Source organism: Stegostoma tigrinum, chromosome 5 (assembly GCF_030684315.1).
Source record: "Stegostoma tigrinum isolate sSteTig4 chromosome 5, sSteTig4.hap1, whole genome shotgun sequence".
Classification (NCBI taxonomy): Eukaryota; Metazoa; Chordata; class Chondrichthyes; order Orectolobiformes; family Stegostomatidae; genus Stegostoma; species Stegostoma tigrinum.
Genome location: NC_081358.1, coordinates 68,580,562 through 68,596,650, shown reverse-complemented (window position 1 = coordinate 68,596,650; position 16,089 = coordinate 68,580,562). Strand labels below are relative to the sequence as shown.

At 42.4% G+C, this 16,089-nt stretch overlaps 1 protein-coding gene across 2 annotated transcripts in view; it reads right to left on the bottom strand.

The window, feature by feature from the left end:
* The window catches only part of rb1cc1 (RB1-inducible coiled-coil 1), a 190,375-nt gene that overhangs the window by 22,677 nt on the left and 151,609 nt on the right, over positions 1-16,089 (bottom strand). For both annotated transcript variants that reach the window (XM_048529230.2, XM_048529229.2), the window contains one exon: positions 7,756-7,883. In XM_048529230.2, coding sequence (XP_048385187.1) covers positions 7,756-7,883 — 128 coding nt within the window. The remainder of the gene's footprint in view (positions 1-7,755; positions 7,884-16,089) is intronic.

Below are 16,089 nucleotides of genomic sequence, written 5' to 3'. Positions count from 1 at the left end.
CTCTGCAGTAGAGCCACTTGTGATGTCATAGGCCTGGCTGCCCCTGTGATATTTCCCAGAGGGGCTATGGCCCCAATAGTATGCCAAAATGGTATACCAGTTGGAGAGGGGAATAGCCACAGGAGACTGCTGCAACACCTGCCTGCCTCCCTTGGGAGTCACCTTTCTACCTGACCAAATCTGTGGTGTGACTATCTCCCATAACTGGTGTTTAATACACTCTCTGCTCCCTGTACACTCCTCAGTGTGTCCAACTGCCACTTCAATTGAAGCACACAGACTGTGAGGTGCTGCAGCCAGTCACATTTCCTGTAGTGTCATCACTGCTCTCTCATCTCTTACATCTGCAGAAGGAGCACACCACTATTCCAACTGCCATCTCTGCTCCTTTACACTAAAGGAAGATAAAAGAATCTTACCTTGCCTCGCCTGGATCTTGCTCACCTTTCTCTCCAAAGCCTGGTACTCACCTAAGTCCATGCTAATACCAACCAGCAGTACTTCCATCACCCAGCAACCCCCCTCAAAAGATTTTGTTGGTAATTTCAAATTAACTGGTTACTTAAATTATAATGCAGTCTTTACAAACAGATTAAGTACCTTCTAAGCTGCAACAAATTTTCTAACAAACTCTCTCCCTTTTTGATTTGTTATGATTATGACAACAAGGGAGCAGTGATGTACTTCAAGTCAGAGATATAATATGATTCAGAATGAGATTTCCTGGAGTTTTTATGTATCAGCTGCCTATGTGGTAGAGGTAGCCGATTTGGAACAGGTTAATCTAAGATGTTCAGCAAGAGGATATGATGTTCCTTACAGACGGTAAACACCGATGACACTGAGCACAAATAGTTAAGGCCAGGTTGCCAACTCTCTGACACCACCTCCTACCACACCCTTGATCATGACACCATCTTTGATCACCAAACCATCATCTCCCAAACCATCCACAACCTCATCACCTCAGGTGACCTCCCACCCACAGCCTCCAAACTCATCGTTCCCCAACACCACACTGCCCGCTTCTATCACCTTCCACAAAAATCCACAAACCTGATTGCCCTGGTTGACCCACTGTCTCTGCCTGCTCCTGCCACACTAAACTCATCTCCACCTATCTTGACTCTATTTTCTCCCCCTTGGTCCAGGAGCTCCCAACCTACACCCATGACAACACCCACACCCTCCACCTCCTCCAAAACTTCAATTCCCTGGTCCCCAACACCTCATCTTTATCATGGATGTCCAGACCCTATACACTTGCATTCCCCATACAGATAGTCTGAAGGCCCTCCGCTTCTTTCTGTGCCGCAGGCCCAACTAGACCCCCTCCGCTGATGCCCTCATCCGCTTAGCCGAACTCATCATCACCCTCAACAACTTCTCCTTTAATTCCTCCCACTTCCTACAGACAAAAGCGGGTGGCTACGGGTACCTTTGGGCCCAAGTTATGCCTGCCTCTTGGTAGGTTACGTGGAACTATCTCTCTTCCATAGCTACACTGGTCCTAAACCCCACCTCTTCCTCGTTACATTGATGACCATCAGCACTGCCTCGTGCTCCCATGAGGAGCTCAAACAGTTCATCCACTTCACTAACACCTTCCACCCCAACCTTAGGTATCGGAGATGGTCCAGGTGAACCTCTCTCTCCTTCCTGGGCCTCTATTTCCATCTCGGGCAACCACTTGGAAACCAATATCTATTTCAAGCCCAATGACCCCCACAACTACCTAGGATACACCTCCTCCCACCCACCCTCCTGCAAAAATCACATCCCCTATTCCCAATTCCTTTGCCTCCGCTGTACCTGCTCCCAGGATGAGGTATTCCACTCCCGAACATCCCAGATGTCCTCGTTTTTCAAGGACCGCAACGTTCCACCGTCCCCCACCCCACCTCAGAGGTTGACAACGCCCTCAACAGTGTCTCCCACATTTCTCGCAACTCATCCCTCACATCACCTCCCTACAATAACAACGAAAACAGAGTCCCCCTTGTCCTCACATACCATCCCACCAACCTCCGGGTACAACGTATCATCTTCCGACACTTCCGCCATCCACAATCCGACCCCACCACTAAAGTCATCTTTCCCATCCCACCCTTGTCTGCCTTCCAGAGAGACCACTCTCTCCATGACTCCCTTATCCGCTGCACACTCCCTTCCAGCCCCACAACACCCAGCACTTTTCCCTGCAACTGCAGGAAGTGCTACACCTGCCCCCACACCTCCTCCTTCACCCTTGTCCCAGGCCCCAAGAAGACTTTCCACATCAAGCAGACATTCACCTGCACATCTGCTAATGTGATATACTGTATCAGTGTCCCCGTTGGGGCCTCCTCTACATCGGGGAAACCAAGAGGAAGCGCAGGGACTGCTTGGCAGAACACCTATGCTTGGTTCGTACTAAACAACTGTACCTCCCAATCGCGGAGGATTTCAACTCCCCCTCCCATTCCGCAGACGACATGTCCATCCTGGGCCTCCTGCAGTGCCATGACGATGCCACCCAAAGGTTGCAGGAACAACATCTCATATTCCGCTTGGGAAACCTGCGGCCCAATGGTACCACTATGGACTTCACAAGCTTTAAAATCTCCCCTACCCCAACCACATCCCAAAACCAGCTCAGCTTGTTCCAGCCTCCCTAACCCATCCTTCCTCCTACCAAGCCCCACCCCCATCTCCTACCTACTAACCTCGTCCCACCCCCTTGACCTGTCCGTCCTCCCTGGATTGACCTATCTCATCCCTACCTCCCCACCTACACTCACTTTTACTTGTTCTTTGACCTTTCCATCTCCTCTCCAACTATCTTCTCCTTTATCCACCTCCCCGTATTTATTTCAGAATGCCCTTCCCCTCCCCATTCCTGAACAAGGGTCTAGACCTGAAACGTCAGCTTTTCTGCTTGGCCTGCTGTGTTCATCCAGCTCTACACCTTGTTATCTTAGTTAAGGAAACAAATGCTTCAAGTGTTGGTGGTGCGTAGTTTGATTTGTCCTGCATTGCTGACAGAGCTGCATTCAGCCAGGTATGTGAATATTCCATCACACTCCTGACAAGTGCCTTAGTACAAACAGACATGCTTTGAAATGTCAGGAGATGATTTACTCTCTGAAGAGCTTCCAGGTTTTGACTTGCTTTTGTAGCCATGATATTATTAATGATTAGTTAAGTTTCTGCTCAGTGGTAGTCCCCAGGATGCTGATAGCAGAGGATTCAGTGATGGTGACTCCTAGGCTGGATGGATACATGTACTCTGGATACCTTACACTGTATGATGGGTGAGTCCAGGACCAGAGGACACAATTTAAAAATAAGGAGTAGGCCATTTAGAACAGAGTTGAGGAAAAACTTCTTCACCCAGAGAGTGGTGGAGATATGGAATGCTCTGCCCCAGAGTGCAGTGGAGGCCAACACTCTGGATGCTTTCAAGAAAGAGATAGAGCTCTTAAAGATAGTGGAATCAAGGGTTATGGGGATAAGGCAGGAACAGGATACTGATTGTGGATGATCAGCCATGATCATAATGAATGGTGGTGTTGGCTCGAAGGGCCGAATGGCCTACTCCAGCACCTATTGTCTATTGTGTGGCACATACATTACTTTTCTCTTATCAAGCCAAACCAGGCTGTTGCCCAGATCCTGCTTCAGAAGTATAGACTGGCTCAGTATCCAGCTTTGTACTGGAGGGGAAATCCTTGATGAAGCAGTTGAAATTATCAGTTGGTAATATAACCCTGAGCAACTCGTGCTTTGAGCTGTAGCTGAGATAACTGATCGCAAACAACTACCTTAATTAATGCCACACAGGTCTCTAACCAGTGGGATGCTTTTCTTTCATTCCCACTCTTTTCATGTATAAATTTTGCTACAGTTCCTTAATGTCACACCAAGTGAAATGCTGCTTTGGATGTCAAGATAATTTACTCACCTCATTTCTGGAATTCAGCTCTTTAGTCCACGCTTAAACCAAACCTGTAAAAAGGGCTGCAGAGTGTCCTCATGGGATTTAAACTCAGCACTGGTTAATGACTTACTGCCACTTGATGCTGATACAGTATACCACATTAGCAGACATGCAGGTGAATGTCTGCTTGATGTGGAAAGTCTTCTTGGGGCCTGGGACCAGGGTCAGGGAGAAGGTGTGGGGCAGGTGTAGCACTTCCTGCAGTTGCAGGAATGATAGCGTCAGTGACATTTTTTAATTACTTGGCTGATTAGTGATACCACATTGATGGAATGCTAAATGACTAGATTAGAATTGTCAGCTTTTGTCTGAACAGGATATATCAAGGCAATTGACCACATGACTGAGTAGATGGCAATGTTGTGATTGTGTTAGTTCAGTTCACATTTGCTTCTCAAAATTATGGAAATAACAAAATATTATTTCTTTTTATTCATTCATGGAATGTGGGCATTGCTAGCTAAAAGCTAGCACTTAAATTGGCCATCTCAAATTGGTCTGAAGAAAGTGGTTGTGAGCTGGTGACCACCACAGTGCTGTTTGGCAATTATAGGATTCTAATGCAGTGACAACAAAAGCTTGATGGTGGGAGATGGCAAAAACTGAAGATGCTGGAGTCAGAGACAACAGCGTGGAGATAGAGGAACACTGAAGGCCACGGAGCAGGCAAGTTGACATTTCGGGTCAGGACCCTTCTTCAGGGATGAGAACGGGGGAGGGGAATGGAGCTGAGAAATAAATGGGATGGGGGTGGTGTGGGTTTGAGTAAGGTAGGTGGGATGGTGATGGGTGAAGATGATATGGTTTTAAGTGTTGGCTCGGAGCATTTGCTATTGTTTTCCTTTTAAGTGGTGAAGGTCACACAATGGAAGATGCTGCCTGAGGCGTCTTGAGTTTCTACAGGACATCTAGTTGATGACATACACTACTACCACTACCACGTGGAGGAAGTGAATGTGGAAGGTGATGGAAGAGGTGTCAATCAAGTGGAGCGCTTTTTTTTGGGATGGTGAGAAATTTCATGAGTGTTGTTAGAGGCAAGTGGACAGTATTCCATCAGTGCTAACTTGCACCTTGGAGATGGCAAGGTTATTGAGGAGTTCGATAACTGAATTACTTGCTGCAGAATTCTCAAACTCAACCTGCTTTTGTAGCTACCTGAATTTATCTCTCTAATTTAGTACAATTTCTGGTCAATGGTAATGTTGACAGTGGGATCACTCACACCAGGTGGGGATCACTGGCTGGCAAAGATTTTTAGTGTCCATCCCTAGTTGCACTTGAGAAGATCCTGGTGAGCTGTCTTTTTAACCGCTGCATTCTGTGTACTGTAGCTAGAGTCAGAGTCAGTGTTGTTAGGGAACAAATTCTAGGATACTTACCCTGTAATACATTAGAGTCAGGATGGTGACTGGCTTGGCAGGGAACTTGCAGGTGCTGGTGTTCAAGGATCTGCTCTCCTTGCCCTTCTAGATGGAATTGGTTGAGGGCTTGGAAGGTGTTGTCTAAGCATCTTTGGTGCACTGCTGCAGTGCATCTTGTAAATAGTACACACACTACTAATACTGAGCGTTGGTGGAAAAGAAGAGGATGTGGTGCTAATCAAGTGGGTTGCTTTGTCCCAGGTGAAGCTGATTTATTGGTCAATGTGTTGAGTATAGGAGTTGGAAGGTCACGATGCAGCTGTACAAGACAATGGTCAAGCCACTTCTGGAATATTGTATTCAATTCTAGGCTCCTTGCTATAGGGTAGGATGTTTTGAAACTTGAAAGGGTTCAAAAAAGATTTATAAAGGATGTTGCCAGGGTTGGAGGGTTTGTGCTATCAGGAGAGCCTGAATAGTCTGGGGCTACTTCTCTGGAACATTGGAGGCCAAGAGGTGACCTTATAGAGGTTTATAAAACCAGGAGGGACATGGACAAGGGAGTCCAAAACTAGACGGCAGAGGTTTAAGGTATGAGGGGAAAGATTTAAAAAAGGGTCCTAAGGGGCAACATTTTCACTATCAGACTATCAGAGGAAGAGGTGCAGGCTGATGCAGTTACAACATTTAAAAAGGCATCTGGATGGAGATATGAACAGAAAGGGTTGAGGGGGATATGGGCCAAATGGAGCTAGATTCATTTAAGAGTTGATCAATAAGGTCTCGCAGCTAACACTATAGGCTTCAGCATTTTCACACATTTAGCACCATTGCCAACTGACACGGGTTTTCCAGTCAGCTATTCAGTGATGAAAACAGTGTTGGCTAAACAGATGAAGGGTCTAGGCTCAAACGTCAGCTTTTGTGCTCCTGAGATGCTGCTTGGCGTGCTGTGTTCATCCAGCTTCACACTTTGTCTGCCATTTTCTAACAAATTCCCTCCATTTGGTTAAGAGATATACAATGACAGAGCATGAGCTAAGAACATAGTAACTAGGAGCAGGAGTAGGCAATTCAGCCCCTCGGGCTGCTCTGCCATTTACCATGATCACGAGTAATCTCATCCTGACGTCAACTCCATTTTCCTTCGACCCATTACTAATAAAAAACCTGTCCATCTCCTCTTGAAATGTCCTTGTATCACCACACTCAGGTAGCAAATTCCACAAATTCACGATTCTTTGAGAGATGTAATTTCTCCTCATTTTTATTTCAAATATGCTACCTTTATCCTAGAACTATGACCTCTTGTCTAGATTGCCCCACGAGTAAAGAGCCTTTCTATCCCTAACCCCTCTTAGCATCTTCAATACTTCATTTGATCACCTGATATTGTTGGATTGGACACATATTGCTTTAGAAAATTATGCTGGGCAGAATCTAGAAATGATTCCCCTTTTTGCCTTTACATATCACTTTCCCAATCCACATTCTGATAACTAAAATCCCAAATTATAACTCTATAATATTTGGACTTCTCATTATCGACTTATTACTCTGCATCCTTTTGTGAAAGTTATTGCAATATATAAATGACCAAGTTCAAAAAAATCTAATGTATTATTTAAAAGCATGACTATAAAGATATTTTTCAGGGCCAGTCTGTTATAGAGGTAGAAGTTTTCGGCATGGAGGTTGTCATTTGGCTGAGTGCATTCATGCTATTTGATTGTCATAAAATCCAGTAAATCTTAGACAAACAGCAATGATAGGGTGGGACAATCTAAGAACTTGCTGATTTCAATGAATATCAATTCTAGATTGTCATAGCACAGCTTGAAGTGGAGTTCTGAGTGACAAATCTGTACATGCCTGGCAACCTCAATTCAAAGATCAACTTCAGAGGTCAAATGAGGGAATAGAGCATCACAAACAACCCTCACTTACTCCTGACAACTCTGAATTTCTGTAAAATCTAGCTCACATTTAAATAATGCATTACAGACATGGTCATAGGTTCAGTGGCTACTCAGAAGATCATTTAAATATCAACTTGTTTTGGGGCAAGGTCACAGTATTCATCCATTCAATGCCTGTTAAATGTGTACTATTAGGAAATTGCTGGCAAACTTTTAAAAACTGAAATGCTTTAATTTTAAAAATCACAAAACTTTGCAATCTGGATATAAGCCACAATTTAGTTATTTACTTTCTATTCATACTGAAGGTATCTATAACACAAGAACATGGACTGATCAAAATATAATTACATAATTCAATAACTATTACGACCCGAAAACAACAGTAGAACATTCAAGTAACAAAGAACATGCACATTCAAACAAAATGTATTTTGTATGAATTCTATATATTGAATCTCATTTGTATATTTCCTCAAATGTACTTGCTCACTTGGCTTAAGATCCAGTGCTCCTAGTGACTCTGAATGTAGGAAAAAGAGTGTTGGGCCAACCGTAAATAGAACGTAGTTATCATGACGTTCATCCAAGATAATAAGTACTAAATCCCCAACTTGGAAACTGCAAGAGAAAGTAGCAAAAAAAAGTAAATTGGAATTTCACTAAACTTTTAAATCAAATTCCAAAAACTAGTTATATTTATTTAAAAAACCTTTGTCAAAATAGATAACAAGGTGTACAGCTGGATGAACGCAGCAGGCCAAGCAGATCAGGGAAGTCTCGTAACGTCAGTTTTCCTGCTCGGCCTGCTGTGTTCATCCAGCTCTAAACCTTGTTATCCTCGATTCTCCAGCATCTGCAGTTCCTGTTATTTCTTCGTCAAATTATATCCCACTGACATTAAATGTCATTACCAAAGTTCAATACTCCACCATCCTCTTCATTAAAAGCAGAGGGTAAAACAGATGCTCACTAATGACTAGAAATTAACAACTTGCTAAGTAAATATTGGAATTTCCAGTCCAAGTCAGAGGTTGGGCATTCTGTGGCAAGTAACTCATCCCCTGGCTATCAAAAACATGTCCATCTGTTCACAGGGAAGGTGCAAATCAGGACTGTGATGGAATAAACCCTATCTGATTAGATAATTGCAGATCTAATAAATATTTAAGCAGTTAAGACCATGCCTAAGCAACCCACTTGATTGGAATCTTATCCATCATTTTGGACATTCACTTGCTCCTCTATTTGAGCATCAAGATCTTTGAGTGTACTAACTACCAGGTACACTGCAACAACACAGCATGATTTATTTGCTGGAACCTCCTGAAACTATGACTCCCAAGAGGGAGACAGATCCACCATTGGGTTTCTCTCCAATTCTTGGTTGATATATTTTGTTTCAAAGATAGCAGGAACTGCAGATGCTGAAGAATCTGAGATAACAAGGTGTAGAGCTGGATGAGAGCTGGATGAATACAGCAGGGCAAGCAGCAGGAAGGCTGACGTTTCGGGCCTAGACCTTTCTTCAGACTTTTCTGAAGGGTCTAGGCCCAAAACGTTGGCCTTCCTGCTTGGCCTGTTGTGTTCATCCCGCCCTACACCTTGTTATCTCCGATATATTATGCTGTTGCTTTTTCACTCAGTTCAAAATATGGCATGATGGCTCAGTGGTTAGCACTGCTGCCTCACAGCTTCAGGCATCTGGGTTCAATTCCACCCTCAGACGACTGTCTGTTTGGAGTTTACACATTCTCCCCGAGTCTGCACAGGTTTCTTCCCGCAATCCAAGGATGTGCAGACTAGGTGGATTAGCCATGGGAAATGCAGGGTTATGGAGACAGGTTAGGGGCTGGGTCTGGGTGGGATACTGAGGGTCAGTGTGAATTTGATGGGCCAAATTGCCTGCTTCCATTCTGTAGGAATTCTATGAAAATCCTGTACTTCCTACCACCACTTTTTGACAGTACCTTCCCTAATGAACAACAGTAGTTCAGGTAGCAGTGAGGGATTTGCAATAAACACACATTGCCAACACAGCATACATCATACAAATATGAATGAAAATAAAACTTGTTCAAGGAAGACCAACAATGAGAATAGCTACTAGTTATGGAAGGTATGTAAAAGTATGTGGAATTAGATTAAAACATGTGAAATGGAAAAGTCAAAAATGGAACAAAAATATCTCTAGCAACCACTTAGAAACCGATATCCATTTCAAGCCCACCAACTCCCATCCACCTTCCTGCAAAAAATCACATCCCCTATTCCCAATTCCTTCGCCTCCACTGCATCTGCTCCCAAGATGAGGCATTCCACTCCCAAACATCTCAGATGTCCTCGTTTTTCAAGGACCACAACTTCTCTCCCTCAGTGGAGGAGAACACCCTCAACCGTGTCTCCTGCATTTCCCGCAACTCATCCCTCACCCTTCCTCCCCACAATAACAACTAAAACAGAATATCCCTCGTCCTCATGTACCACCCCACCAACCTCCAGATCCAACACATCATCGTCCGACACTTCTGCCATCTGCAATCTGACCACACCAAAGACATTTTACCCCTCCTCACCCTTATCTGCTTTCCATGACTCCCTTGTCCGCTGCACACTCCCCTCCAGCCCCACCACATTTAGCATTTTTCCCTGCAACTGCAAGAATTGCTACACCTGTCCCTACACTCCCCACCCCACCCCAACCTCCATGCCAGGTACCAAGAAGACTTTCCACATCAAGCAGATGTTCACCTGAACATCTGCTAACGTGGTATACTGTATCACTGTCCCCGTTGGGGCCTCCTCTACGTTGGAGAAACCAAGCGGAGGCTTGGGAACTGCTTTGCAGAACACCTACGCTCGGTTCACACTAAACAACTGCACCTCCCAGCTGCAAACCATTTCAACTCCCCTTCTCACTCCTCAGACAACACGTCCATCCTGGGCCTCCTGCAGTGCCACAACAATGCTACCCAACGGTTGCAGTAACAGCACCTCATTCTGCTCAAGAACGTTGCAGCCCAATGGTATCAACGTGGACTTCACAAGCTTCAATGTCTCCCATCGCCCAATCACATTCCAAAACCAGCCCAGCTTGTCCCCGCCTCCCTCACCTGTCCTTCCGCCCACTTCAAGCCCCACCCACCATCTCCTACCTCCTAGCCTCATCCCGACCCTTGACCTGTCCATTCTCCTTGGACTAACCTATCGCCTCCTTACCTCCCTACCTATACTGGCTCTATCCCCGCCTCTTTGACCTGTCTGCCTCTTCTCCACCTATCTTCTCCTCTATCCATCTTCTATCCGCCTTCCTCCCTCTCCCTATTCATTTCAGAACTCCCTTCCCTTCCACCATTTCTCAAGAAGGGTCTAGGCTGGAAACATCAGCCTTCCCCGCTCCTTTGCTGCTTGGCCTGCTGTGTTCATCTAGCTCTACACTTTGTTATCTCAAAAAAAGGGAACCTGACTTTTCTTTTCATCATAGTTACCTATTGCTTAGTCACCGACTGCTCAAAAAGCACTGGATAATCCGTGAGTATTGAACACGTTTCAGTTATCCATGCTCATCTTCCTAGTCTTGTAATCATGTATCATAACCAGAAGGAAAAACATTGCTTCAAAAGATCAAAGTTTCTTCAGAAAATTAGTACAGATCCTGGACGCTTTCAACTTATCACAACACTATACTTTAATGTATGAACTCTATCATCCAGATATCTTCTTGTTAACTCTCGGCCATCATTTCGTGTTTATTGCAAACCTTTATAACACTTTATAAATGATGAGAATGTCTCAAAGAGAGGACATTATAACGTATTCATAATTTCATTGTTTCAACAAAACTCTGGAACTGCCAAAACTGTTTTGAAATGTTATAATAAAAACACTTCAGGCACTTGCCCATGCATTCCACCAACCCTATCTATGTCCTTTTGCAGCTCTATACTGTCATCTTTCCATAAAGAATTCTTGCAGATTTGCTTTATCTAGGTAGACAAAGTGGGCAAGTGGTTAAGGTGGCATATGGGATACTGGTCTTTATTAGCTGAGGTAGAGTTTAAAAGTAGGAAGGTTATGCTGGAAACACAGTACTTTGGTTAAGCCTCAGCTAGATCATAGTGCATAGTTCTGTAACCTACATTCTAGGAAGGATGTGCTTGCCCAGAAGCACTTACAGACTAAATTTACATGGTTGTTATGTGGCTGGATAGATAAAATGTGGTTGTTTTCCTCAGAGCAAAGTAGATGGAGGAGGAACATGATTATTAAGTATATAGTTAAGGTGTTCTTAGATAAAAGGTAGACAGAAAGAAACATTTTCCCCTGGGTGAAATAATAAATGACTGGTAGCAGAGATTTAGGGTAATAGGAAGATGGTTTAGGGGAGATGCAAGGAAATATTTTTTCACCCAAAGGCTGCTGGGAATGTGGAAATGACTGCCTTAAAAGGATGACAGGTATGCACTTGTGACGTCAAAGCAACAAGTTATCAGCCATGTGGTAGCAAATAGGATTAGAATAGTTAGGTAATAAAATGAGGGGCTGGATGAACACAGCAGGCCCAGCAGCATCTCAAGAGCACAAAAGCTGACGTTTGAGGTCTAGGCCTGTGTTCATCCAGCCTCACATTTTATTATCTTGGATTCTCCAGCATCTGCAGTTCCCATTATCACTTAGAATAGTTAGGTGCTGGTTTTTGACCAGCATTGACTTTAATAGGTTTTAAAGGGCCTTTTTCTATGCATCAGACCTCTGTCTATGACATTTTTAATGTGTGCCTCTACGCCGTAGCCTAATATATTAACATGCATCATGAAGAGCAGCAATAACACGTCCCTGGAATATCCACTATAAACTTTCCTTCAATCCAAAAATGAACAGTTCACTATCAGTCTTTGATTTCTTTCAAACAGTAAATTTGTCAAAGTTTCTCGCTTTGATCTAAGAGTTCTAAAGTGCCCTTAGGTCTGTTGTCCTGTACTGTCAAAGTATTTTGGAAAGTCATTAGACCATACAAATGGCTGTGAGATTTCAACCCTCTTACCACATCAAAAACTCTAACAAATTAGATATAGAATTTATCCTCAAGCATTACACATTAGATTTCCTTAATTAACTCTTAATTATTACTTTTGCCCCAAATTAATATTTCTGAAAGTGTCACCACCCAGAGGTTAACCTGGCTGACTTAAATTTAGTAGGATGATCTTTATAACCTTTCTTGAACAAGAAATGTAACATCTGCAATTCTCCAGTGCTCTAGCATCATGTGAGTATAAGCAAGGTTGGAAACTTGAGGCACAATCTCCCCTCTTTCAATATCTTTACGTGGATTTCAACCAGTCTTGCTATCTTATCAAATTTAAGTACAGATGACCAGATAAATAACTATCAAGTTTGAAGACTACAAGTGTCCAAACTATCTCCACTTTCTCCATGTGGACAATAACTTGTTTCTTAATAAAGACAGATACAAAATGTTCATTAGATACCCCAGCCATGCCTTCTACATACAGGTGAAAATTTCCTTTCTGCTCCCTAATCAGCCAACTCTCCCATTTACCAGTGTTTTACTATTTATTTGCCCATAGAAGACTCTGGCTTTCTTTTTAAAAAGAAATCTGTTTGGATGTGTTATGATACACCATGGCATAACATCCTTGAATCTGTATCTTCTGGCCCAGAGGCAGGGAAACTATCACTCAAACACAAGACTCCCTGGGAATCCATTTAAATCATTAGAAGAACTACCAGCCACAACCTACCAAGACTCAAGGTCAACATTGGAACATATAATATCTTTATTTAGAAACCATAATTTAATAAAGACATCTGCCCTTGCCCTGTATCTTGTTTGTTCACAGTGTGTTTCAAAACTGCAAACATGAGCTTTAGAATTTTGTCAGTGTTATAATTTATAATGTATTAATCAACATGAAGATGCTAACGTAAAGCAACCTCTTACATGTGATTTGTTCTTCAACGCAGTGATGCATGTCCTAGAACATTTTGAATGCTTCTGTTTAAGAGTTTGATATCTCAAATTTCAGAAGTGAAAAAAAGAGAAGAATTTATTTACCTTCCACATTTGGTTGAAACAATAATATATTTAAAAATACTACTTAATAGTTGGTAGTCTCTGCACTGCATTCCATGCAAAAAAGTTTGCCAGGGTTCAGAAAGGAAAATTGGAATATTATGCAGCTGCAGGGTTGGTCACCTAGGAAGGCTTTATATTTTAAAAAAGGCCATATAATCCATTTCTGGATAAGGATAGCCTACACAGGAGCAATAACTATCATCTGAACTGAGTGAAAACAAGAGACTTGCAGAAACATTAAAAATAGCGTAGAATGGAGCAGAGAAACAATATTTGATCTTAAAAAGGTTAATAGAACTATTCAAATAGAAGTAGATAACTGAGAAAACACAGAATATTGTAAAAAAGTGTTTGAGGTAATAACAGATATTTGTGGAAGCAAATTAAGAACAGCAGGAGGTGCATGGCAGGTAGAGAGTGACGTGGAGCTGTAGGTCTTACAGCATGCTTTAGTGAGACAATTGAGATTTATTTTCTTGGGGATAGGCTGCAAGCATGGCAGAAAGATACCCATGAAGATCTAGTCAATGACTTAAACCTGAAACGTTCACACTGAATAACAGCAATATGATCAGTGCAAAGATTTCCTAAAGGCAAATGAACATTTTCTCTCTTCTCTCCCCTTCCCCTGATAGTTCAAGAAGATAGGCAATATTACCGCCATTACGTAATGATCAAAATATTAACAACCAAATTTTAGAACTAATGACAGAAAATTAAATGTACAAAAAAAATGAAACAATAAACATTTTGATTGAAACAATGTTGGGTAATAGCGCATCTAAGTCAGCTAAAGTTTATTTTACTTCCAAACCATTGCATCTGGCAAGACCAATCTTGTAAAATTCATATCCACAGTAAATGTCCAGTTTGGCTTGCCCAACTTTAACATGTATCATCTTCATTTCTACTAATAGGTTACAGAGTATTGACATATCTGTACTTTTGCAAATGATTAAAATATGACCTTGTTCCAAATGTAAAGCCAAATGCTTTTTTGGAGAACTTTGTTCCAATTTTGTAACCATTTTCATACTAGAGCAGCTATTCTTGCAGTCCGATTCCTTATGCTGATAGTGAATCACTCCATCCAGAGGCTGAAGAAGTGAGGACTGATCAAGTTGGTTTGTTTCAATGGCATGCAAATATAAGACAATTCAATAAATCAAATCCCTTCACCATGTGCTCAGGAGGAACTAGCTTTATTTACTGTCTCAGACAAGGAAACAATAATCCAAGTCACAGAAAATCAAGACAAGTTAGTTTGCAGGTGACAAGGAGATGCAATAAAGAGTACAATAATCCAGTACAGCAAAACAAAGGCAAAAAAAATCAATTGTCCCACATTCCTAAGCAAAAGGTCAATGACCCAGATTCTGCAGAAATAATGAAAAAAGCTGCTAGTGCTCTCAATTAATTTAAAAAAATCATATTGAAAGCAACTTCTGCTAACCGCAAGTGCGGCTAAATGTAATAATCCAGAAGTTGCAGTTTTAGCTGCCTTTAAACTACATAAGCTGACTTCCACGTATGTCCCTTGGGCGTTAGCAAATTTTCTTTGTGACCACTGTCAGCTGGCTATTTTCTGGAAGAGGACTATCAGCCTTTCCCAGGCTCTTTATACATTAGAAGGTTGTCTAAGCATATTGCATAACTGGATAAGCTTGCCACTACTTGTTCAGTCTTTGAAATGCTTCAGCTCACCTTTCAGAGTCTGAACAGCAGGAGATATAATGGCAGAGATTTCCTTCTTACTGGAAGTCAATGGAACCAGCCAGTAAACTTTCGGTGGATCACCCTTAATACCTTGGGCAGCCTCACATGATCTAAGCAATCCATCCGCTTCACTGCAGCTTTACTCATTTAACCCAGAGCAATGTGGTACTCAAGGATTCATTTAAAACCATTTGCACTCATGCATACCTTTACAGGATTCATAGCTGAAGTCAGAGAAATAGTCAGATAGCATTGCAGACTAGGCTGACTCCTATTCTTGCACATGGTGCATGTGACCTGATGAACTTGGCTGTTTTTCCCTGTAGCTGCCAATAGTTGGCCTCAATACGCTATACGCACTGGCAGTTAAAACAGACAGGCTTCTTGGCCTCACCTTTTATCTTAGCTAAATCCTTTTTTGTATCTTGGTGAGCCACCTGTCATTCCCATCTCTCATAGGTGCTCAATTTCCAGTCTCACACACCATCTTTTCTATTTGCTTGGGATGACTACAGGAAGGTTTCTTCTGCAATAGAATTTTCTGGAGTAACTCAATCAGCCGCCAGTGTGGGTGAACTGCCTTTACCCAGTCACATTCTATCTCCTTAGGTGCATTTTTATTGGAAAGGATATGGAGTTTTTAAACTTAAGGAGAATTAGTTCATAAAAAAATTCTTAAGTGGCTTCAAACTTGAGTCCATGTCACTAGTTAAAAGCAAGCTGCTTAAGCCTTCAAATTTCAGGCACGTCTAGCCAGGCCATTTCCTGAGGGTATGGAATTTTTGATTTTATGCCTCCAACACTAATCAGAGTGCACTTAAAAATAGTTTTTTTTAAAAAACTGCAATGTAAATCAGTAGCACTTTCCTCAGACAAGAGGGAATAAGTATTGTGGGCATTTTTAAGGGTTCTGACCAATGGTCACAACAAATTTAAGAAGTGATAAACTGCCTGAAAGGAAAAACTTTCGTTTAAACAGTGACAGATTAGAAAATCTTGATGTGCAAAGAG